Genomic DNA, 24,751 nt, shown 5'->3' with positions numbered 1-24,751 from the left:
TCACGGGGACAGCACACACCAGGGTCAGCACAGAGCTCCTCCCTCCTCCAAAGAGCCCAACCAGACATCACTGAGTCCTTAGGAACTCTTTTACCCAAAAGAGAACTCACTTCACCAATCATCCCGTTCCACACGTTATTGACTTTTTTGCCATGCTTCCCATTCGTCACCAAGTACAGGTCATATGTGAACTTGACAGTTTTAGACAACTTCTTCAAGATATCGATGCAGAATCCTTTGCAGCACTTCTTTACGTTCGTTCCCTCATTAGTTTTGTTGCTGTCAACAGAGAAGACACACATAAATATTCCTGCTGGGAAAAACAGAGGCAGCACAACAGCAAGATACAGCACACTGTGAAACAACATTTTGCCACTCTTGTGAATGACCATGTTTTTCTGAATCAAGGCAAAAATAACCCACAGGATGCTTTTATAGCTATATGGTGTTTGCAGCTCCTGCTAATCATGACAGAGTTGCTTGGTGAGACAGAAACAACATTACCTCACATGACATCCCTCTACTCCAGGATCCAGCCTCACGCTCTGCACTGCTCCATCAGGACATACAGCCTGCTCTTACTAATCTCTCTCTTAGGATTAGATTAAACTTTCATTACTTTTACTCTCAAGACATCAGACTACATGTCATTTAGTCATTAAAGAACATGTAAACTATAAAAAGGCCCAGCAGTTCACCGTGCTGGAAATGGATGCATCTTCTCAAAGTGCACCTTTCCCTGCACCAGGAGAAGGTGAACTTCAGGCCACCTTTAAGTGCAAGGATGAAAGTTTTCTCTTCACTTTTTTTTTTCTGAAATGTTCATTTTGGGACTTCTAGAACCTTTTAGTATATGCATCTTCAGAAGGCAAGGCAGTATCTTACAGCCTTTCAGAAAAAATTAAAATTAAAATAAAAGTAGTTTAGAACTTAACTAAAAAATAAATTTCTCTGGACTTCAGGAAGCATGTGCACAACCATTTAGCAGCCTCTGGAAATCTTCAGAAACATGCATCATATTCCCTCACACCTGATCAGTAAAAATCCTGTTACATTCAGTTCAGAAATACACAGATCAAGGCATAGAGCAGGTGAAACACCACTGACAAATAAATGTACAGTGGAAACTCTTCCACTGACTTCTAATGACTGCTCTGAAGTTATGGAGCATTGACAGAAGGGGACTTTTCTCTTGACAGTAAGTCACAGTGGTATTTTATGCTGGAGTAGTTCATTCTATACCAAATTTCAGCATAAACTTAACATTTTCATTAGGAGACATTTTCAAATTGTTACAGACTAATGAAAGCAGGCGTATCTCAACATAGCTGGAAACAACTCAACGAGGGCTCATTAAAACAGTCCCATTTTGGAACACAATCTTCTTCCATGTGACTGAAATGGGCTGATTCTCATTGCCTTTGAATTTACTATAAACTTACTACCTTGTTAATAACTCAATGTGACTTACATGTGTATAACCAGAAACTCTCAACTTTTTAAAAAGAAGGATGTGCAAAGAGGGAAGGGAAGGGGAGGGAAGGGAAGGGAAGGGGAGGGAAGGGGAGGGAAGGGAAGGGAAGGGGAGGGGAGGGGAGGGGAGGGGAGGGGAGGGAAGGGAAGGGAAGGGAAGGGAAGGGAAGGGAAGGGAAGGGAAGGGAAGGGAAGGGAAGGGAAGGGAAGGGAAGGGAAGGGAAGGGAAGGGAAGGGAAGGGAAGGGAAGGGAAGGGAAGGGAAGGGAAGGGAAGGGAAGGGAAGGGAAGGGAAGGGAAGGGAAGGGAAGGGAAGGGAAGGGAAGGGAAGGGAAGGGAAGGGAAGGGAAGGGAAGGGAAGGGAAGGGAAGGGAAGGGAAGGGAAGGGAAGGGAAGGGAAGGGAAGGGAAGGGAAGGGAAGGGAAGGGAAGGGAAGGGAAGGGAAGGGAAGGGAAGGGAAGGGAAGGGAAGGGAAGGGAAGGGAAGGGAAGGGAAGGGAAGGGAAGGGAAGGGAAGGGAAGGGAATTTTATTTTGCAGTCAGGAAAAGAAAAGGGAGCATTGTGTATTTACTCACTTAAGTTTGACAAATTTCCGGCAGGGCACGGTGTTTTTTTGGCAGCTCTCCATGAGGGGATCCACATCCTCCACGATGACAAAGGGAGCCTCCTCCAGGGTGACAATGCTCAGGTGGTTGTCGTCGGGGTCGCTGTCGGCGAAGGAGCTGAACCTCGGCCACACCGAGTACTTGAGGCTCAGCGAGTTGTTCTCCCACTTGCCCACCTGCAAGGCCAAGAGCCACAGGCTGCTCAGAGCTGCTTGATGGTGCTGGACAAAGGGGAGCCAATATTAAATGGGCTGGGACACGGGTACAGGGAATTACATGGCCAGGACAGTTCGATTGGGGTTTTGCTGTTAAAATTACTTTAAAATTTATTAAAATTTATTATAATTGCATGAAATGAGAAAATGCACAGTGGCAAAGACAAATAAGGTACATTATTCTAATAGGTAACTGTTTTATAACAACTGGGTGTTATCAGTTAACACCATCTATCCCCTGGTGCTACATGCACTGAAATTTGACATCCAGCTCTTCTATTTAAGCCAGAACAGCAACCAGATACTCTATTTGCAACCAGGACCCATTTGAAGTAATAAAAAAATATTTTTAAAAAAATCAACCAAACAAACAAACCCCAAACAAAAACCCTAATGCACACTCACACCTACGCATCTGACCAATAACCAAAATATCACAATGTCATTTCAGTATCTTCCCAAAGAGAAGACTCTTGTCTTCTTATACATTGAAAAGCCATTGTAAAAGCCTTTACCCAGGCTTCCACTAGAGCCAGACAAAACCACATTTTTAGTAAGAATTTCCATTAGAAATAACTATTTTCCATTAGAAGGAACTATTTTATCCTTCCAACTGTTGGGTGCTTTTAAGAAAGCAAACCCCACTGCACATGAAAATTTCCAGCTTATTTACTATTAAAAATATCCCTTCTAAATTAACCCACATTTCTTTCCATTTCCAGATCACCAGAAGGAGGTTTATGATTAAAATATTTTTGAGTCTAGTGTTTTCCTCCTCAGATTGTTTAACTACTTTCTATCCAGAAATCTAATTACATGTTTTATCTGATGACAGATAATATAAATGAGCTAGCAATCCACATAATTTATAAACCTAATGCATTTTAATAATTCTTGAGCTGCTTAAGCTAAACAAATGACAACATAATCATAAGACTGTTCAAATATTTATTTTGCAAGGAAAATGGTGGGAATTAACAGTACAATCAGAGACTCAGGCAATTTTAAAAAATTAAAATTTTTACCTATGTTCTGTCTTCTAAAATCTTGAAAATTAATCACAAAAATTCCCAAAGAAGATGATTTATATCCATTCCTATTTTGGGAAGCCTATAAGCACATGACCTTTGCAGTTTTCTTTCCATCCTGTTTATAAGTCGTTTTACTGAACTTTCATGTAGGAGGCAGAAATGTCAAATCTCTACTCACTTAAATTAGGAAATTCAAAGTATCTCAAGGGAAGTAGCAATTCTCACTTAAATCAATGGGAGTTCTGTATATGATTACTGTGTATATATATTTCTAGTATGAAATTTAACCAAAGCCTTTAGGAGAAAAGCCAGTTCAGCCCCAGGGGAACAATCTATTGTTTCCATAAAGAAACCAGTTTAATTGTGGAGGTGTGGTGAGCAGTGGCAGTGCCAGCAGCGTGTGCTGGCTTTCGTGAGCTCACATGGTGTCGTCACAGCCCTGAGCACTACGTGGAGGTGACCATCTGGAATGGGAGGATTCCAGCCAGCCCAGGCCCTCAGACAAACAGCAAACGTGCCAAGGGATGCCAGGGATTTCAGAAGTGGAAAACGTGCCTGTCTGCCTATTCCACACATCAGCAAGGAAACGTGATGGCATTTGTGTGGTCAGGAGGGCAGCAGATCCAAAACCACCTGGGGCAGGATGCTGGGAGGAGGCAGATCCTGATCCTGGGGCACATCCCCCTGCCAGCCACCCCTGGCATCTGCATCCCTGTCACAGGGAGCACCTGGAACCACCCCAGTGAGGTCACCAAGTCCTATCAAGAACACGGCGATTGCTCTGGTGTTATTAACAGAGGAACACTAAAGCTGATGATATTCTGATATCATCATTTCTGATATTCTTTCTACTTCAGTGGGAGCAACTCCATTTTACTGTTCTATACTCTGATATCATCATTTCTGATATTCTTTCTACTTCAATGGGAGCAACTCCATTTTACTGTTCTGAGGAGGATATAACCAGACGCATTTAAATGCCTGGATCTGGAGAAACACTTATTTATTTTGAGAGTTGCATCTATGAAACTGCTGTGTTGAGGTAGTAAACACAGTAGTATGTATTTGTAAACCAAATTTTTAAAAAGAAAATTCAAGCTGTGGGTAACACACTAAAAATGCAGACATGCTCCATTACAGAACTGTCAACATATCCATTTACTGTACTATGTACAAATGACACAAAATATCCAGAGACTTATAAAAAATTTCCTTCATTCCTAGTTATATTGATAATAAATATGAGTTTGATCCCAGAGAAATACAGAAGGTGACCTTCACTTGACAAAAGAAATAGAAACATTTCTGGGACAAATTGTGTCCCAAACCATAGAAATCCTCATTTACAGCCAAAAGAATGGAAATTACATTAAAAATATGGTTTTATCAACAGATCAAACTGTTGATTCACTATGGTAGGTGCAAAACTCATCTTCAAGTAAAGTCATGCAATGGTACATACAACCATTGTATTTCTTTTGAACTTGCACATTCTTTCCTATTTTCTCTGACTTCACACGCAGTCTGGAATATTCCCTTTGGTTTAATCTCCACAGGATGCAAAAAGGAAAGAGGAAAATAGCTGAGAGGACAGAAGAGCTGGTTTGAAGTCAGACTGAGGCACCAGCCACAGGGTGCTCATCTCTTCTCATCCACTGTTGCCTAAAGCTCCCCACATCTGACTCTGGCACAGGTGCACAGGTGCTTTTACCACCCCATCCAAGCCTTGTTATCTTTGGAAGACTGCAGCCAAGGAGAGTGAGAATGAACAATTTGGTGTGTTTCTGTGTGGCAGACAGAGACCTGCACAGTTCCACATCGCTGCACCTCAGAGTCCCCCTCCTGCTGCATCCCAAAGAAGTCTCTGAACAATGCGAGGATGATTAGCACAGCCCTGCTCACACACCTCACAGAGGCCATTGAACCAGAGAAAAAGAGCAAGGCCAGATCCTGAGCAGAGCTTCCCTGTGTGCCAGTGCTGGCACAGAAAGAGATTCTGTCCCACCAGCATATCTCACCAAAAACAAACCAATACCTCGGTCCTGTCACCCTCCTCCCAGCAGATGGGAGCTGTACACAGCACACACCCATCATCCCTTTGTTGGAAAAAATGTTACATGACAACAATGATACTAAATGCACTCCCAGGACTAGCCAGCCAAATCTTTCAAAAGAGAAAGATTTTCAGGGATGTTCCTTTTACATTTAACACACATACATTGCACAACAATACTTTTTGAGCTGTCTCAGTTAAGAAAATAGTGCTGAGCAAATAAAAAAATCTAGCCTATCTTGCTTTACTGAAAAACTATTTACTACTATTTTTTCATTACACTTTTCCACTTAAAAGAAAGAGCTACTATGGCAAGCTTTAAATCAATAACTAAAAAGCTAAAATAGATTTTGTCAGGTTAGCAATAACAGCTGCAGAACAAAGCACAAGAACAAAACCTTTCCTCCAGACACAGCATCTGCTGTACACCACCTGCTGCAAACCTTTGTGCCACTTTTATGTTTCTGAAGGTCCACATTTCACAATGGCACTCTAAATTTAAATGACAAAATATGATGTGAGCAATTCCATGTCTTATTAATAAGAAGTGGTTTTGAGTCCTGAATGGTTTGAAGACGTCCACTTAAAGACTTTGAAGTTTCCAAAATTTCCTGCAAAATTCTCATATGGGGAATGCAAATGTCCTGCTCCTCCCTCATGGCTGCTGCTGACACCATCAGGAAGGCACCAGTCCTGTGCCCAGCAGGGCTCCAAGGAAAACACAGCATCCAGGGAGATTATAAACAAACAAGAGGAGAAAGAAAAGCTGCCACGTCCTGCAGCCTCATTTTTCCATACAGAATTATTAATCAGCACTCACCAAATCCTCCGGGGCTGGTACAGTTTTGGTTCTGGGCAATGTCCCAGATAACTCTGTGCAGTGCCAGAGCTCAGGCTCATACCAGAGAAGCCATTTTAAGAGTTGATTATGTCATTAGAAAGAAAGAGAGATAAACAAATTGACAGCTCATTCTTCCATCTCCCAGTAGGGGAAGATTTTTTGTCACCTCTGCACTCAGTGAAGACCTTACAGCTCTCCAGAAATGCCCAGACAGACACACCTTTACCTTCAGAGAGGGAGAGCTGCCTTCAGAGTCTTCCTGTTCTCTAATATATAGGTGTAAAGAACAGGGGCAAAGCACAACACCTTTGCTTTCCGTGGGAGTTATGAGTCCTTTACAGCAGCAAAGAGGTGGGATCCTCCTTGGGAATACATGATTTAAGAAATGCTGCATAATAGTTGGTGCAATTCAAACAATTCAGCAGAGTAAAGGTCAAAGGAAAGGCCTTTAGGCTAGGCAGAAGCTCACTGATACAGAAACAACATGCAATTTTCAGCTGACAGTAAGTGTCAGGACAGGCATATTTACAGCAAGGCTAAATACACAAAACAACAAGGATGGAATACAGGGAATGACAACCCAACAGATGTTAGAGAGCACGCTGCTGCTTCAGCTATGGGCAAAAAGAATATATCACATTACATCACAGAGCTACTGACAAAAGATACCCCAGCAAACAGATTATTAGCTCAGGCAATTTCATCTGTTCTAGTTAAAATATCTGCATTTCTCACCAGTGTTAGGGAATATCCATCAGGAGACACAAGGATCTCTCATCTGTCATGACCCTTGCTCAAATCAATCGAGGTTTCACAAAAAATTACCATGGAGCACCTCACTGATTTTTTTACCCCCACAGTACCCTGTCAAAAAGCTCTGTCAGAAATTTGCCTGAGACTGGGTTGGCTTTCTCAGCTCCTGCCCAGTGAAGTCAGCCCCAGGAGCTGTCTGTTCTGGGCTACATGACAGTGGATGTTGGTAGCCAGATGGAGCTCTCCATGAAGACCTTGCTTCATTTATTCCAGGCAGGAACCATGCACCCTCTGCCCACTCCTTCCTACTTAGATACAAATGTGTACAACCCCACACAGAGCCTGTAAACCTGGCATATGCTACTTAACCAGAGAAAAATCCAGTTCTGCATTAAATCCTGCATTAGTGGAAAGTTAAAGATGACTGGCTCTGTTTAGAATAAACCTGGATTTAAAGGAACAGTTCTTGCAGTAGGGTTTCATTAGCAATTGTGCCATGTAGTACACAAATTCACCCAGAATACAGACCACCATGATAAATTTATCTGTATCATGGAGCATCAGTAAAAATTGTTTTTACCCTGGAACTCATCTTCACACATGGAACACACCCATCTTTAAATGCAGTCTTCCCCACCTCACTTAACATATGTGATACACACCGCTAATTAAACTGCCTACTTTTGCCACTGCTAATCATATTCTAGCATATTACTTTAATATTGGATTGATTTGGTTTCTTTCCATAGTAAAAATAAGCTAAAATAAAAAGAAAAAAAGCCTAGCAGACTGTGAAGTTCAGTGAAGTTGATGGGCCAGGTGAGACATGCAGGTCCCACCTCCCTAAGGTAACACAAACAAGGGAGCTGCAGCTGAACCTCTGAGGGTTGTTGAGCACCAGCACAGTGATCCAGCAGTGCTTTGCTGATATTTGTGCAACACTGCTAACTCTGGTAAATTTTATCAAGTTTCACTTTAACGAGCACATTAAGCTTGTCTTCTTAAAAATCTCTTGCCTGAGAATAGCATCCCCTTTGCCTGTCAAGAATTTGAATGTCGGTGTCAGAAGTTTGAGAGCTGCTTTAGGATCTGTCAAAATATCTCGCTGGATGCCTGTGAAACATGCCCAAAAAGTGATTTTTCAGTCTTCAAACTATTATCATTCAAACAGCTTTCTTCAGCATCTGATATGGGACAAACCCCTCAGCCAACCCCACTTACATGTGAAGTTACCACCTCAAAGTTTCAATACTGAGTAAAGAAAAAATAACTTATTTTCTGAGGGGTGAGATAAATGTTCTCCAGCTTTTCTATAACCTTCAGATTTAAGTGAAGTATATCAATTCTGAAACCAAAGAAAAATTGTATTTGAATAAAAGCAGTTTAAAAACAAAGAAAAATTGGTTTTAAAAATAAATCTTGAAATTTTAGGAGAATACCAGGTAAAAAATTCTTCACATAAAACACAATTACTCTTTCTACATGAATAATAAATTAGCTACTTGCAGTATGCACATGAGTTACATTATGAGGATTTACAGGCTGTGTCACTGTCATTTTTTCACATGAGTAAATTATTTAATTAGATACTAAGACTTGATTTTTCCATATAGGATTGAGGATATTTAATAAGACTTCAATAAAACCATTCTGTGATATCCCTGCTACACTGTAAGAGAAAGGAGAAGCAAGTGCCTGTCTGGAAACTCAGAGCAGCAAATGTTAGATCTCAGATGAGTAACTTTGACAGTTTTGAAATTGAGCAAAACAGCTCAAGGAGAAAGGAACAAGAGGAAAGAAGTTGCTTAAGAGATATAGGGTAAAACCTGCAACTTGGAGAGAACTGCTCAAATAAACCATGTGGAAGAGAAGGGCCTCCGTCAATGGAGCTGAAGTGCATGGCGACACTGCTGAAAAGATGTGGGGTGTGCCCAGACAGCCCAGAGCCACATCCAGCGTGCCAGGACAATTGATCAGTCACTTTATTTGTCCTCATCCACAGAGGCAGGATCAGCCCGTGGTCAGGAGAATCAGCGTGGTGGTGACAGAGCGTTCTTGGCCGCCTCTCACGTCTGCCCTCTGACAGAATTCCTAATTAAAGCTGGCCCCTTTCCACAGCCCTTCTGGAGCAGCGCCAGAGCTGCCCTGCCCTCACTGGGCACCAGCAGGGCTCCAAAGCAGGGCACACACCAGCACACACATCCCTTGCTGTTCCTCCTCCTAGAAACCCCTCAAACCTGACAGACAGCAGGAAGGGATTCACCAGCTGGAAAACTGCAGAGACAAGGCCAGGATGAGCCTCCAGGGAGCCCAGCACTGCAGGGGAGTGGGCACTGCTGCCCTGCAACCATGGCAGGCACTGCACAACCAGCCCAAACCTCATCCTCTGACAGGGACTCACTGGAAGGTTAAAAACAGCTCCAGTTATTTCTTGGAATAATGTTCATTCATATATCCAGTATTTCCTTGCTGCTGTTAGATTATTTTCCAAAAAAAAACCAAACCCATCTCTCCTTGTCCTTTGAATGGTGTCTTTAGAGAAGTTTCAAGGTACAAAATGTATGAAATTATTTTAACATAAGCATTGTTGGCTGCCTCTTTGAGCATTTTCTTCCTTTGGCACCTCATGCTAATAATATTCCCCAAGCAGTGTAATATTTTTCCAGAACATTATATATGATATGCAGACTGTTGAAGAATTTTAAAATAGGGTAAGAAATTTTCATAACAGTTAGTGAGCAAATGATTCCTCCAAAGATTCAGATTGACACATTTGGAGAGGATTAAATTTATCCAGAGAATTAAATTTGCATCAAATGAACATAAAGAAATACACAACATAATCTAGGACTACTCTCTGTGTTTCTGCATGACTAGCATATTTATTGAGATGTCCTTCAGTAATTCTGATTTTGTCATTATTATTCATCATCATGAAAAGTCTTGTAGTCTTATAAACTGGAGTTTTAAGCTGATTCAATGAGGTTTTAAAACTATAAGAAAAAGAATTCATAAATTTCAGCAGCAATTTAGATAATGCAGAATCATGTTTCATGAATTTAAAATAAAACTGGTGGATGATTAGATGTATGTTTTCCTACAGTCTTATATTAAAAACAGTTTCCTAAAACAAGTTTTTAAACATAGGGCCACAGCCTGCAAAACTCAGAGCCAAAAAAATCACAGGCTGAGACTGGAGTTTAAAAGAGATGATGCTTGTGATAAACTTTTTCATTTACTACTTGCATATATGATTAACATTGATGCCTCAACATTTTTCCGTCTAGTCTATATAGAAGTCTATATGGAGATCACTTGTCTACCCGGACTAGTCAGGATTCTGAATTTTTTAGGTAAACAGGGATAGGATTATTCCCCAATTCAACAGGAACTTCACAGTTGGGTTTTTTAAGTGCACTTTTACTGTAAAAACTATCTGTCTTAAAAAACACAAAATCAAGCAAATGAAAGAAATGGAATAGTCAAGATATAAAAATCCATCCAAATTCAAGTAGCTGAGGACCAAGCTTTTGGACGTTTTTCAGTTATCCATTTTACATTACTAAATTTTAAGAAGAACTGGAAATGCAAAGTGTGTTTCACAGAAATCTGAACTCCACATGGCTTTTCTTCACTGATCTGTTAAAGCTCATCAGATATACTCAGGATGGTGCAAAATGGTCCCTTCGGAGTGCTGTGGCCCACCTGCAGGAGCAGGACCCCTGAGCTGTGACAGGAACCCATCCCCAGTCCCACAGCCGCGCTCACCTTCTCCCACTCGCGCTCGTTGTTCAGCACGATCACCACCAGCCTGGGGTGCGCCTGGTACCCGTCTGCTGTGAAGGACAGATCTCTGCCTTCCCACGTCACATTCATCATAAACCTGCAAGGCAAGGAGGAAAAGTTCATTGGAAAATTAATGGGCTGTCTGTCCAGCAGTTAACGAGCAGCAAGCGCAGTCACCAGCAGCACGGATGAGGAGATCCATGCACCAAGCCCTGCCAGCGCTGTGGGAATCCTGTGCTTGCAGCGTGGGGACTCGGGGCATTTCAAGGCAGTTCACAGCTCAAGACAAAGCAAAATATTGTTGATGTGTGAATTATAATGCAGACATCATTTTTAACAGCTTCCGTGTTACATATGATTAATCTCTCCCCTCCCTGAATAATCTTTCTGGCACTTTGGACAACCTCACCAGTTTTTCAGGAGCATTTTAAACAAACCCACATCACCTCTGTGGGTAGCGTTGTACTACTGTGTCACTGAGTAATACTCAGAGCAAATACTCAAATCATCCAATCTGTGTTCCCCTGTTCAGACCTCCAGAGTCCTGTCAGCTCCTCCCAAAACTGGAGCTACACACAGTGGTTGTGCCACAAGGATAAACTCCACTAATGCCAAAACCACACATGAAAGCTTTGAAGGTGTTGGTAAATATTCAGTTCAGTAATTTCAAAAGAAAAAGGATTTATGTTTTTATTCTTTTGTGTTTAGCTTAATTTTCAACAGTTTTCAAAAGACATATGAATTAATTAGTATTTTGAATAGGGGCAAATAGAAGGACACAAAATAAAATACAAAATAATGAAAATTTTTTAAATTTCGTTGAAAAAAATCAAAACTCCACACTGTTAGTGTAAAGCTGATAGGGCTATCCCCACAGTAAGAGGTAGAACTGCAATTCAAAGTCTTGGGAAGAAGACAATGCATCCCCCAGCATTGTCTGTGGTCTGAAGTTATTCACATTGAATTGCTCTGAATTGTCAGTGTATTTAATTGAAAGAAATTAAGCCCAAGACTGATGCAGACAGAAGTGCAGATGTTCATCCTATAAAGAGATGTGTTCTGAAGGGCAGAAATTCACTGTTATTCATACATTACCTGTAGTGATTTACCCACAAGACACCAATACTGTTTTATATGTTTGCATTGGTTTGGAGGGGATTTTGGGGTTAGTTGGTTGGTTGTTATGGCTGGCTTTTTCAGCAGTAGTGGCAGCATAATCTCTTGGGGAATGTGACACTGAAAAAACTCCTCAGCTCCAAATTCAAAGGAGAAGCCTTTGTATTGACATAGCTGCCTGAAAATCCCAGTGGCAGAAGCACACTAAATAAACATATATAGACCCAGAAGAAATAATGGCATTGTATCATAACAGTTAATAAATAAATGTGCACCTGGACAGCCATATTAACATCATTCAGCACCAGTTTGACAGCAATTTGTAAATTCACCCATTGTAATGACTCACATTTCATTACAGACTTCCAGTGTCAAAATTTTCCCCTTGACAGAACTTTGCTGTCCAGTTGAACTAATTTCCTATATATTCCATTTTTCATCCAGCAGTGAAAGATCTTGCTTGGGAACAAAAAGCTTGTCTGCCACCTTGAGAGGCAGCAAACAGGATTTACTTGTGCTCACATGTAGGGAACCAGCACAACATTCACTGTGACTCAGGGAGCGAAATGCCCTGGCAGTGAGCACAAGAGGAAACCAAGGATGTGCTGTGAAAACAGGCAATACTTGCATTTGCACCTCTGCACCCTGTCCCAGTTCACACCCATGAGCTATCACCCCTTGTAGGGGGCTGAGTGAATGTGTATCTGGGGGCCTGAGTTAACTTATGTATTGTAAGTATATGTATGTCAGTTGAAGATCTCTCTATTGTATTAGTGACCCCGCCCTGGTTCTAGTTATTGTAAATGGGCTGCAGCTGTGATGTCCTTGATTGGGCAGCAGCTGTAGCCCATGGAAAGAGCTGAGATAAAAGGGGCGGGGTGGTCAGGGAGAGCCGGGGAGAGGAGCCCTGACCGAGAAGCAACAACACCACTGCTGTGAAGATCTGCCGTGGGAAAACCATCGAGAGAAGGTACGAGGCTCAGGAAATATAATTGTACAGCAATGTAAATGCAACAACCCCTCACAATGAATAAATCACCTGACAAGGCCAAGGTTAAACCCCCTCATTCCACTGGAGCTGAAGGCCAAGCTGTGTGTCCCCTGCCAAGGGACCCCAGACATACACCCTGGACTCCAGCAGGCTCTTGTGCTCACCTGGGCTTTTAACCACACAGAATATGGTGACTGGACTGGAGGTTGAACCCTTCCTCAGTAGGATCACCTGATTTCAAACACCACTCATCATATTTTGGGCTTAATGTTCAAATTATTTCAAACACCACTCATCATATTTTGGGCTTAATGTTCAAATTATTTCAAACACTACTCATCATATTTTGGGCTTAATGTTCAAATGTCCTAGCCTGGAAGCCAGGCAAGGGCCACCACAAGATGCAGCGCTGAAGCGCGAGTGTTCCAAAAAGACTAATATGAACCACAACTCTAAAGTGAAAAATTGAGCTCAGTGTATATTTTAAATCATGTGAATTTACCAGCTATTAAGTAAGGAAACACATTTTGCAAGGTTTGAGGGGTTTTTTTTTTAATTCCCTAATCTGAAAAGTCTCTTACAATTGTATTCTCTGATCCTGATACAAAGGTGCGAGTGACGCACTCTGAGCTACCCCAGATTCTCACACTGCAGCAATAAGAAAGAACTTCAAAGAGATTCTTGTTTCCCCAAGCACATTCTTCTGTACAAAATTCATCAGTGTTCTCCAGAAATCAATGCCTACAACCTACACTCGCTTTTGAATTGTCATTTTTCCTCTGCAAAGGACAGAAGTCCTGCTCTGCTTTTACTGGCCACGATCCCAAACTGCTTTTCCTACAAAAAATGCCCAGTGCTTGTCTGCTCCTGTTAGCAATAATGCTGTGAAGAATTTATATTATGTTACTCTTCTAGAGTTTTAAGTTCATCCAAGGTTAATTCTGTGCAAGAGGTCTTTGGCTTGTGAATTGGATAAAATATATTTCTGAAGTAGCTTTGGAAATGCAAATTCCTGTTCTCAACTAAATGAGGTGTTTAGTTATTTGAACTCCTTACTTTGATGGGGCAATTAGTGACATACCTTGGATTTGTAGTTAATCTGTTTTCATTCCTCATTAAAGCTACAGCCTTTGCAAAGGCACGACAGCACAAGGCCTTGTGATGGCATTATGACACTGAAGGCTTAATTAACTTTTGCAAACTGAAATTTGTAAGATTCCCCAGATGATACAAAATGGCACCATTTTTCTGACAGAAGTTAAGCTGGTCTCACATCAAATCTAAAACAGGTCTTTTATCATGCAAAGAACCAAACCTTAACTATGTATTTAAAAACACTTTTAAACATTTATACAATTCGCTTTTGCTTGTCACCTTCCCCAAAAAACTGAGAAGTGTTGGAACACCACAGCAGAGCACTTTTGCTGTTGTATTCACAGCAAGCCTTAGAAGCACCCAGGTTACAAACTTCTCTAAAGGTTTCCAACTTCATTTTTCTAAGCCTCAGAAAGATCAAGTAGTTCACACAGAGCTTCAGATTAATGCCAAAACTGCAATATTTATCCTTGTCAAAATTCTAGCTTTACCCTGAAAGCCAGAACATACTGAAAAAGCTGGGGTTTCTTACCCTGTAACTACAGTATCACAACTTCATTGACTCCAATTCAATTAACAAATGGGTGAAGACTGCCAAAGGGATCAGGGCTCAGTTTTCTGAGCACCATTTGCTTGGATCCAATAGTGCTGACACAGAGGCACCTTTCTGGCCAGACTCCTCACAGGAGACATGGACTTCCTCATCCATGAGTGTTTGTTAAGGATTTCCTATACTGAATGGGAACAGCTGAAATCCTGGAGCAGAATCTTGGAGGTTTTCTCAAAGAAAAGGCAAACACGTTTGCAGGCTATGGCATTTCTTTCGAGCTTTACCATATATATATATCTATTCAAGAAACACAAGTGTTCTCCTAACAGATCAAAGGATTTGAGAGCAAAACCAAGAAGGCTTAGTGGATTCTGTGTTGGGCATTATTTTAAGGAAAAAAAACCATAATTTTATGTAAATTATTAAGGTCACTTTGTTTCAAACAAAGATGAACCCCAGCCCTGGTTTCAAAAACTCCTCAGGGTGACCTGAGAAAGCCACCAAGGACAGAGTGGAAGCACAGCAGAGCAATCCCATGGCACAGAGGTGGGTGTGAGGCCAGCTATGGAGCCTCAGCACCCTCCAGGTGCCCTCTCTGGGCGCCAGGGAGGAGCATCCTCAGCAGGGACCCTCTCCTGCCCACCCAGCTGAGTCCCAAAGACCCCCCAGGACTGGTCAGGCTCAGGAACACAATCAGCTCTGCAGCAAGGGGCTTGTCTATAATTAGTGTGAAATTCACCTAAAATGCAGCTCCCAAACACAACAGCAGCTGGGAAAAACAGAATTGGGAAGGCAGAGGCATTGATGAAAATGTGTCACCTCTAAGCCACCTTCTGAGGAGAGAACTTAATCCCTAAACCTGTAAAACAAAGCACAGGGACTAAGAGCTGCAGGGAGCACAAAGACCAGGGGACCCCTCTCTGCCTTGAGTCCAGAGCTACATTTCCTGCCCTCAGGTGAGATAATCACACTTGATAAACTCCCCAGGTGCCATCATCAGGGACTATCATTTTTATTTAGCGTCTTCTTCACCGTGGGGCAAAATTTCAAATCTCTGAGAACTGCAGGCAATGAAGAGAAGCAGGAGAGGCTTGGGGAAATACATCTTGCATAAGAGAAACTCTCCCTCTTCTTTCTCAAACAAGGAATTTCCAAACTGAGATTTAAAGCAGATGAAATGCCTCAAAACCAACATGTTATCTGGAGATATTTCTCTTTCCTGCAAATAGTGTAAACCCGACCATTTTAATAACCTAGACAACCAGCTGATCTGGGCTTGGCATTCACTCAGCCTCATACCTAAAAAAGCAGGAGTGAATGCAAATTTTGTCTTTTCTTCTCTATCTTGTTGAGGCTCTGAACTGCTGAACTTCCTTGCTATGATTCATCCATGACATTTGAATGATACTTATCTGTAGAAACCCCCAAGACACATTATTTATCATTAAGAAACAGATTTCCTCTGTAAAATTAAATCAAAAAAGTACTTCATGTAGATTATATAATGTGGAAGTACATACAGAAATACATCTGCAATAGAACTCTATTAAACAAGGTACTGATGCATTTTTTAAAGTCAATTCTATATCTTATGCTATGTAAGATTTTTTTTTTCTAAATTCAAATCTTTTGCGGTGATGCAGAGTCACTTCTTCCTCTTGTGCAGCCTCCTCCTCCCCCTCCCAGCCCTCATTCCTGCACAAGGGTCCCTTGCTTTGGAGCTGTGTCTCCCTAGGCCTGGAGCCAGCAGGATGAGTAAAGCTTTGGGAGGATCTGCTCAGTGACTGTGCAAAAGGAACAGCACGCCAGCTTTGGGACCTCCTGCCAGCTGCTCCTCAAAGCACTCACTGCACTGGCTCTGGGAAAGTCACCCTGCCCCACTCTGCAGACAAACAGCACAACTCCTGGGGAACCCTTCTGAGAGAGGGAGGCACAGGGAGGGAGCACAGTTAGAAATTCAGACATATCCCAGCTCCCTGGGTGTGCCACAGGTGAGTGTAACTGAACACCAGAATGTTTAGCAAGTTAATTCTATTATCAGCATCAACATTTCATAACCAGCCCTAATTTGATCACATACTGCTGCACCACCTCAGAAGCATCCCCAGCTCCTCCCCATGATGTGTCGCTGGTTTCCTGCCAGGGGATGGTGCCTGCAGCAGCTCCATCTCCAGGAACATTCTCTGCTGTGCTAATGTTGAGCCCTGAGGGCAGGCTCCACTCCACTGCCAGAGGCCATGCTTGTTCTCTTGTTTTAAATTATTTTAATTATCACAATAATAAGGTAATGTTCTAATCCAGTAACTGTTTGGTACTTTCTGTTTCCTAAGCTGAACAAACCTGGGAGAAAATTCTAATACAGATTTTCAGTAATTTCTTGAATCACTTTGTAAGTAAACCAGCACCATGCTGGGGTCTGTGGGGCAGTTTTCCCCTACAGAACCCCTCCTTTGTTGCCTGTGAAGTTTAGTTTTCCTTTGGACACCTACATAATTAGTTAAATATCTATACACCTTCAATCATCCAAGAAAGAAGATGATACATATTGTTCCCAAGTCTTCTGACTTAAATGAACAAACCCTCTATAAATTGGCTGTTGATCTGTAAGTGGGAAAATATTAAACAGATTTGCTGGATTATTCATCAAACCATTGTGTCCCTTTAATCGCAGATTTCACTCAAAAAGAGGCAAATCTATCTGTCATGATGGAAGCTGGAATCAAAATATTGAACTTGGTGATTGACTATCAGGACAAGGGGGACAGCAAACCCTCTCCCTCTGAAGAAGGTGCTGTGCTGAGGGATAGCAGCAGCACAACAGCAAGGACAAATGAGTGTTTGCCCCTGGCCCTGTGGACTGCCCGTTGCTCCCGCTCCTGGTTCAGGGATGACAAATAAAGGAAATTGTGCTTGGGAAGGGTAGGATACACTGCGAACCCACACCCTCACTGCTGAAGGATGGGTCTCTAAATCCTGCCTACAGCTGGGCTGCATTGCAGAACAGAATCTCACCAAATGTCAGCCCCACGTGGCAAACACCCTGACCAGCTATGGGCAGACACATCTTTCTGCTTTTCAGGACCAGCAGGGTTGGAAATGCTGCAGTGAAATGTCTCTCCCGGGGTCAGGATTTCCATACACACCATGAGTACTCTGGTAAACAAAGCAGCCCCATTTCAATGCACAAAGCTGCAGCATTTTCCATGACTGGCAGGGTTATTGTGTTTTGCTGTTTGTTTGCTTCTGTGTTTTCCCTTTTTTAGAGAGAAAAAGAGTTTGTTCAACTGACTTGGCATTAATGAGGTGCTAATTCTATTTATCCTGCTGTGCCAGTATTTCACACAATAGTGGTTTTCTGCCTTGGGAGACCTGGGTCTTACACTGATAGAAAAAGATGATCTGAATCAATACAGATACAAATATACATATATATCTGTGTTTTTAATGCATTGAAAATGAGCCCTGTATTTTATTATAAATCCTTTATTCATAGGGAAAAACTGGCTTTCCTATGTGTACCAGAAATGAGCATTGATCAGATCATTCCAAAAACTAAAGCAAACCTTATTTTCTTCTGGGTCTAAGAAGCCAATAAATGCATCTCAGAATTGCAGTGATGGGGGAAAGACAAATTGTGTGCTTCAAAACAAATATATCTTCAAACCAATTTAATACTCAAATGATTTGAGAAAGAGGGAGGAGGAGCTTTTACTTCACAGCTTTCTTTGCATAGAATTTCTTCACAAACAGAGATAAAATGGCTATCTAGATGTGGGAAGTCACACATAAAGCTTTATTAACTTCCATTTACAAGCAAATTAGCTATTATAGCATAGCCTCAGAATATTATCCTGGGTTTAAAGCTGAATTAGACTGCCATTACAATAGATGGAGCCTAAAACTCCTGGGGTTTGTCTCTCTTTTGAGCTTTGTTTTGCTCAGGCATCCCCTTACACAGCCCCTTCCCTGACTTCCACTGAGTTCTCTGTTCCTGAGCCTGCAGCAGCATCCTCTTGATGCACCCAGCACTGATTCCCTGACAGACAGGGGGACAGAGCACAGCAAACCCCAGGTCGATAATTTACTTACAGTTCCTTTAGCCCTTTCCACTGGAACATCCTCCAAAATCCTTTCCTCAGGTTAGTTTAATAATACAGAACATATACATTTGTCTTGTAGTTTACAATATGAAACTGCACTGTCTGGGACCTGAAACTGTGAAGATTCCATTTCAAAATAAAACCCCAATTAGGCCACTGATTTTTCATGTAAAGTAGAAAAGTAAAATTAATGATGAGGATGAGAAAGTCCAATGAATTTATGTAATTCACCTTGGCATAGAGAGACTGGTCAGCTCCCCAGGATTACTTAGTCCTGGTAACTGCTTGTATGTACTTGACTTGCTAGCAGATTATATGTGACAGGAATAGTCTTGGGGAGTTATTACATAAGAATGACTATTTAAAGTTTATTTATTTTAGTATAATTCTGACATTTCTAAATTAAAAAACAGCCTACTTCTTGTTCTTGTGGTGTTGGAAAAGCTCAAAGAATCTCCAGTACAGAAAAGGTATTTTTATTTCATAGCTCAGTGTTTCACATCAGGAGGAGACTTTTTTAACCACAGTGCACTACAGCTTCTCCTATTAATAATTCCTGGGAGCATCATGCACTGCATGCTGCAGAATCTCCTGGTGAAGTCTAATCTCACTACTCCAGCACTCACAAGCCCTGTTCTTGTACTCATGCAGGTTTAATGAGAAAATAAAGATTATTTAGAGAAATACAACTTATGCTGGGTTCTGAATACTTAATTCAAGTCTGCACTAGTGTATTAGCCAAACAACAGGGTAGGAGCCTTTTTCAAACCAGGGTCAAGTTTTTGTGCCCCTTCCAAGAGTATTTTAAACCCCAACACTTATGACAGAATACAACTAAACTTTCACAGAAACTGGAGTTTCAATTATTAATAGTGCCTGCCTGGTTTGTAGGTCAGGTGCTGCTGTTCAGGCACAGGGTTTGGTGAACAGGAGGCTCCCACTGCTCCCTGGCACTGCCAGCACGCACACCAAGAACCAGCACGGGGGTGACATGGGGGGGACAGTCCCCCAGCAGTGCCTCCCCTGCACGGCCCTGAGCCCAGGGACACGCCAGGGACACGCCAGGGACACACAGGGACACACAGGGACACGCCAGGGACACGCCAGGGCTTCCCCAGAGCCCTGCTGGGCACCACAGCCACCCACAGCTGCAAATCTTGCCCCAAAAAGTGACTCCAGAACACACTGAAAGTCTGTATTGGAATTCTCTCCCAGGTTTGGTCAGCTTAGGAAGCAGGAAGTACCAAACAAGTTACTGGATTAGAGCATTACCTTGTTATTTTGTAATTAAAACAGTAGGAAAAGCAGGAAAAGAATCGTGGGGTTTCTGCAATGTCTCCAGGGAATTTGTAGTTTTTGAGGCAGAGGTTCAAAAATAGGAAAGGAAGCAGAAAAAAGCCTGCAAGTGTCATATTAAAGGCAAGTTCTTGCTAAGGAAATGGTAAAATTATTTTACTCAGTTGCATTTGGCTTCTAAGGAAGCTTCTGAAGAATGCTGTGTGCAAAGAGGCTGTTTTCATGGAAAACTGTTCCAGGACATCGTGTGGTAATCAACCCCTAATCTAAATATGCACATACATCTCAAGATTAAAACTGTTCCAAAACCTCCTTTTGGAAATCAGCACCAATTTTCCTTCCGGTGCCTGCTTTTTTGTAGAAAGCACTTATCTGCACTATTTGGTTAGAACAAGGGTCATAAATACTTCCTAGTAACTTCCATATTGACAAGAGTTATGCAAGAGATAAAAATATGCAAGAGATCCTACTTCCTCTCATAGACCAGATAAAGAAATATATTACCATGCAACATTTTGGATAGAAGTAATCAGAAGTATCAAGTCTAAAAGAGATAATTAAAAAGAAAATAATAATAATAACAAAATAAGAATCCCGATTTAAACTTTGGCAGCTCCAATCTGACAAACTGTTTAGAGAAAACATCTATATCAGCTTGGATTAATGTCGGTTAAGTTTCACAGTTATTCTATCAGAGGTGACAAAAATATACCCTTACAAGTAAAGGGGTCAGATTTCAGTTCTCATGTGATAAAAGCTGCCTAACTAATCTAATACTTCCATAATTTCCAGGGACAGTGCTTTAATGCTGCATATTGCTTGTCTCCTAAAATATGACCAGGTTCCTGCTGATGCAAGTGATACAGGCTCAGCCTCCAGAGCTTTTTGGCAATTTTACCTCATAGTTAAAGCACACAACAGTCCAATTTTGTTCACTCAGCTTCATACCCTCTCAGACCAATTTCTGTCATCTTCCACACTAGATTCAGAGCAGTGTTTATTCTCCACAGCACACATCACCTCCAGGAGCACAGCTATTGTCACAGACATATTTTCTGAAAAATCCTTCATTAGGATCTTTTCCCCTGAGAAGCTGAGAGGCCTCAGAAACTAAATGTAAACAATGGTTATCTGCTGCTGTGGAATGCAGCAGGTGCATCTGTGATTGGTCTCATGTGGTTGTTTTTAACTAATGGCCAATCACAGTCCGGCTCTCTCTGGTCAGTCACAAGATTTTATTATCATTTCATTCCTTTCTATTCCTTGCAAGCCTTTTGATGAAATCCTTTCTTCTACTCTTTTAGTATAGTTTTAATATACCATTTTCTTTTAATATAATATAGGTCAACAATATATTGATCAATCATCCTCATCCTGGGACCCCTGTGAACACCAGCACAATCTATCAGTGCAGCAAGTCCTTTTGGACATTCTCCTGCAACATCTGAAAACCCGTGCTGAAAAAGGGCTCAATGGGATTAGCAAAAACCAATATTCCCCTTCAAGAAACATACAATGGCAATAAAAGAGAAAACTATCAAGGCTGCAGAGGCTAAAATGGCCCAAAGCAATCATCCTTACTTGTGCAAGGTTTGAGAGGGCCGGTCGTTTTTCTCCAGCTGTCCGTAGCAGCTGGTCCGTGCTTCAGGAAGGAAGGAGTACTTGTCCAGCATGGCTGAGGCAGCAGTGGCAATGACCCCCAGGCCATCCCGGACCCGAGCTTCTAAACTGTAGTCCCACTCATCATAAGCTGCTGAAATGAGTCCTGAAGGAAACTCCTTGGGAGTGATTTCTGTGTTACCGCTAACCAGGCTGGGAACTATCCAAAAGAAATCGTAGCCAGTGAGGCCCAGGGAGCGAGCCTCATCCAGGATGTAGACAGCTTCATCCTTGGAACAATACAGCAGGATGACAGATGAATGGATTTTCTTCAGCTGGATTTGGGTCTTGGCATCATCTCCAAAGGCAGTATCGAGTATGATGACGTTCTGCATGTCCCAGCCCACAAAGCTGTTTTCCACAGTGGTCTTAATGACATTGATGAAATCTCGATATCCAGGGAAAGTGGTGGTCACCAGAGAGAACACGTGCCAGTCATAATCCTGCATGATCTTCAGCATGATAATGGCTTCTTGCTGGATGGAAGCCCCAAACTGGAAGAACGTGGACATGACATCCTAAAATACCAAACACAGCAAAAGATTAGCAACTTGGTACAGCTCCAAAGGGAACAGAATCTCTAATTCTGCTTTCTGTTCTACCGGAGCTGCCAAACTTCCATTGCATTCCAGGAACTTCCTGTGGTTTATCATTTTCAGACCATCAGTAGCAACACTGACCATAGGTACTTACAGCTAATCAAAATATTTGCCAAAAAGAACAAACTGATATTTACATGAGAAATTTCCAAGTGCTGGATCACTTGCAGAAAACTCAAATCAGTATCTACTGAGGCAGCTCCCTGGGGACAGCCACCCACAGTTAAACAACTCTCCAGCAGGAAGTTTAACATTCCTGTAAACACATCAATGCAACCCAACAAACTCACAGCAATTTGTAATTACAACAGAAATAAACTGTAGTGCACATGCTGGAGGAGCTCTGTACTTCCAGACATAACGTCTGAGGGGGAATTCATCTCCAAGGTTCACTAGGCTTGGTGCAAGCTTTCAGACTCTGCAGGAGGAGATTTTCCATCCCCAGGGACTGAGTTCAGTGCTGGTCCTGCTCCGTTCAGAGCACACGGCCCATTGATGCCTGATGGAGAATTAAGGGGATGGGACTCCAAGGACAACCAGCAATCTGTCAGCGTCCTCATTAGATGGAAATAACTTCAAACAATGGCCTCACCGTCTGCAATTGCTCTGTAATGTTGCCCAACACAGATTTGTTTCTAATATTTGTCTTATGATTTACAGAATTCATAACATTTTATACAGTACAAGGGCAGGTGCTGCTTATTTTAACATCATCAGAAATAGGCAGCACAATTCATTTTGCTGGCACTAAATTTCCAAACCCTTTCAGTGGTATATTTTTACTAAGCTGCTGAAAGATCTAAATTTATTTTTTTAATTTTACATTCTGCATTTATGTACAATAATTAGAGTGCCTAAACTATACATGGGAAGCAATATAATCTTTATTTTTCTTTATATTTTATATTTACTTCAGTATTTATTCTTGACCAGTAGAGGAAACTTATTTGCATCATTTTCAGACACAGAAAGCATGAACTCTTGGTGAAACAAAAGCTTATGATTTAAAAATAAGAAATGAATCATTCAAGATTTCTTATGCAGGATTCTGAAGGAAGACACATATGATGTTTTTAAATTAAAGAGTTTTATGATCATGGTCACAAACTGCTATCCTCTTTTACACTTGCAGGGAACAGAAACAGATTCATTGATTTCATGGCAGGGTGGTGTTAAACATACAAATATTAGTGAGAATGATAGCTCAGCTCTGCAAATCTATTCCAAGAAAACAGTCTGTACTTTTTCAAATAGATGAAGAGTGTTATTACTTTCCAAGTGTTAAGAAGCTGGCACCAGGATTTTACATAGTTTGACAGCAATAAAAGTCTTACAACTTGTGTCAGACCTGAAGACTGATACTGAAGGTATAAAATCACACTGCTGGTGGTAATGAAATCATCTGCCATGGCTCCTTTGGTACCTCATGACATTCTGAATGCCAGAGACAGATTTGAAATGTTTTGGGTTAATTACAAATGTTATAAAATATGTTTTGGAGAAGAATTGAATGAGGAATATTTGGTTGCTGATTTCTACAAGGAGCTATTTCCTGGTGACTTGGACTAGATACGTAAAAACCAGTAAAGATTTTCATGTGGGGACTCACAGCTTAAGGAACCCAGCACACAAAAAAGCTGCTCAGAGTCAATATTTAATGATTTAATTACTGATTTACTACTACAAAGTAAAGTACATGTCTACAGACAGTGCCCTGAATCCAACTTTGGTGCAGTTCCTAACTGATCATAAAAAATATTGCAATTCAAAGCCAATCACTTCAGTTTTCTTCTCCAACTCTTATCTTGGTTTCCATTTATGATTGTGCTAAATTACAGTAAAAAGTAAAACCATTTACAGTAGATTAAGTAGATTGTATCCATCATATCCTTTCACTCTTCTCATTTCTGTATGTGTTTTATAACAATGGAATAATTCTTTCAAACAATAGATACACTTTGGTCCTTTGTGCATCACAAGGAACTTCTCCAATGAGGGCATTGCCCCCAACAATTGAGGGCAAGAAAAAAAAATCACATGGACATTTGCTAGTGTGACCTTTCTAACTAGTAAATACATATTTTTAACCTAGAGCAGTCCTTGGCATCTTCCCTGGCAATTAAGAACAGTCTTGAGCACAATGCTCCATGTCACCATTGCAGCAGGCTGACAACCAAAGAGAAGTCATAAAAGTAAATCCTTTCCTTTTGTAAATATTATGTTAGAAAAAGTTTATGAAAGGAGTTTCAGGCATTTTTGTAAAGGTTACACCCATATTACAAGAACCCATTTCCTGCAATTGTGAATGCAAAGTCTAGTCAACATCAGGCAACCATTATCAATTTGTGATTAAAATGCTAAAAAAACCTGTAATTATACAGTGGAAAGAAGTTTGGGGTTAGGAAAAATGGAGAAACAAACATCACAAGTGAGATTCTCATCTGAAGAAATTCCATGTAACTGCACTGACTTCACTGGATGCTTTTATGGAGCTGAAGACCTGACAGTATTTACAACGCATTTGAAACAGATGGAAGATTACAAGGAAATTGCAGCCTTAGAAACTTCAGCAGATACTTAAATGACTAT

At 41.3% G+C, this 24,751-nt stretch overlaps 1 protein-coding gene across 3 annotated transcripts in view; it reads right to left on the bottom strand.

The window, feature by feature from the left end:
* Positions 1 to 24,751, bottom strand: part of GRIN2A (glutamate ionotropic receptor NMDA type subunit 2A) — a 158,269-nt gene that overhangs the window by 51,628 nt on the left and 81,890 nt on the right. For all 3 annotated transcript variants that reach the window (XM_063171090.1, XM_063171091.1, XM_063171088.1), the window contains exons 4-7: positions 21,486 to 22,081; positions 10,739 to 10,853; positions 2,048 to 2,253; positions 111 to 279 (exon numbers count right to left, since the gene is read on the bottom strand). In XM_063171090.1, the coding sequence (XP_063027160.1) occupies positions 111 to 279; positions 2,048 to 2,253; positions 10,739 to 10,853; positions 21,486 to 22,081 (1,086 nt within the window). The remainder of the gene's footprint in view (positions 1 to 110; positions 280 to 2,047; positions 2,254 to 10,738; positions 10,854 to 21,485; positions 22,082 to 24,751) is intronic.

This window comes from Melospiza melodia, chromosome 18, assembly GCF_035770615.1.
Source record: "Melospiza melodia melodia isolate bMelMel2 chromosome 18, bMelMel2.pri, whole genome shotgun sequence".
In the NCBI taxonomy this organism is placed as follows: Eukaryota; Metazoa; Chordata; class Aves; order Passeriformes; family Passerellidae; genus Melospiza; species Melospiza melodia.
The sequence above is the reverse complement of the archived record's forward strand: the minus strand, read 5'-3'. Positions and strand labels throughout refer to the sequence as shown.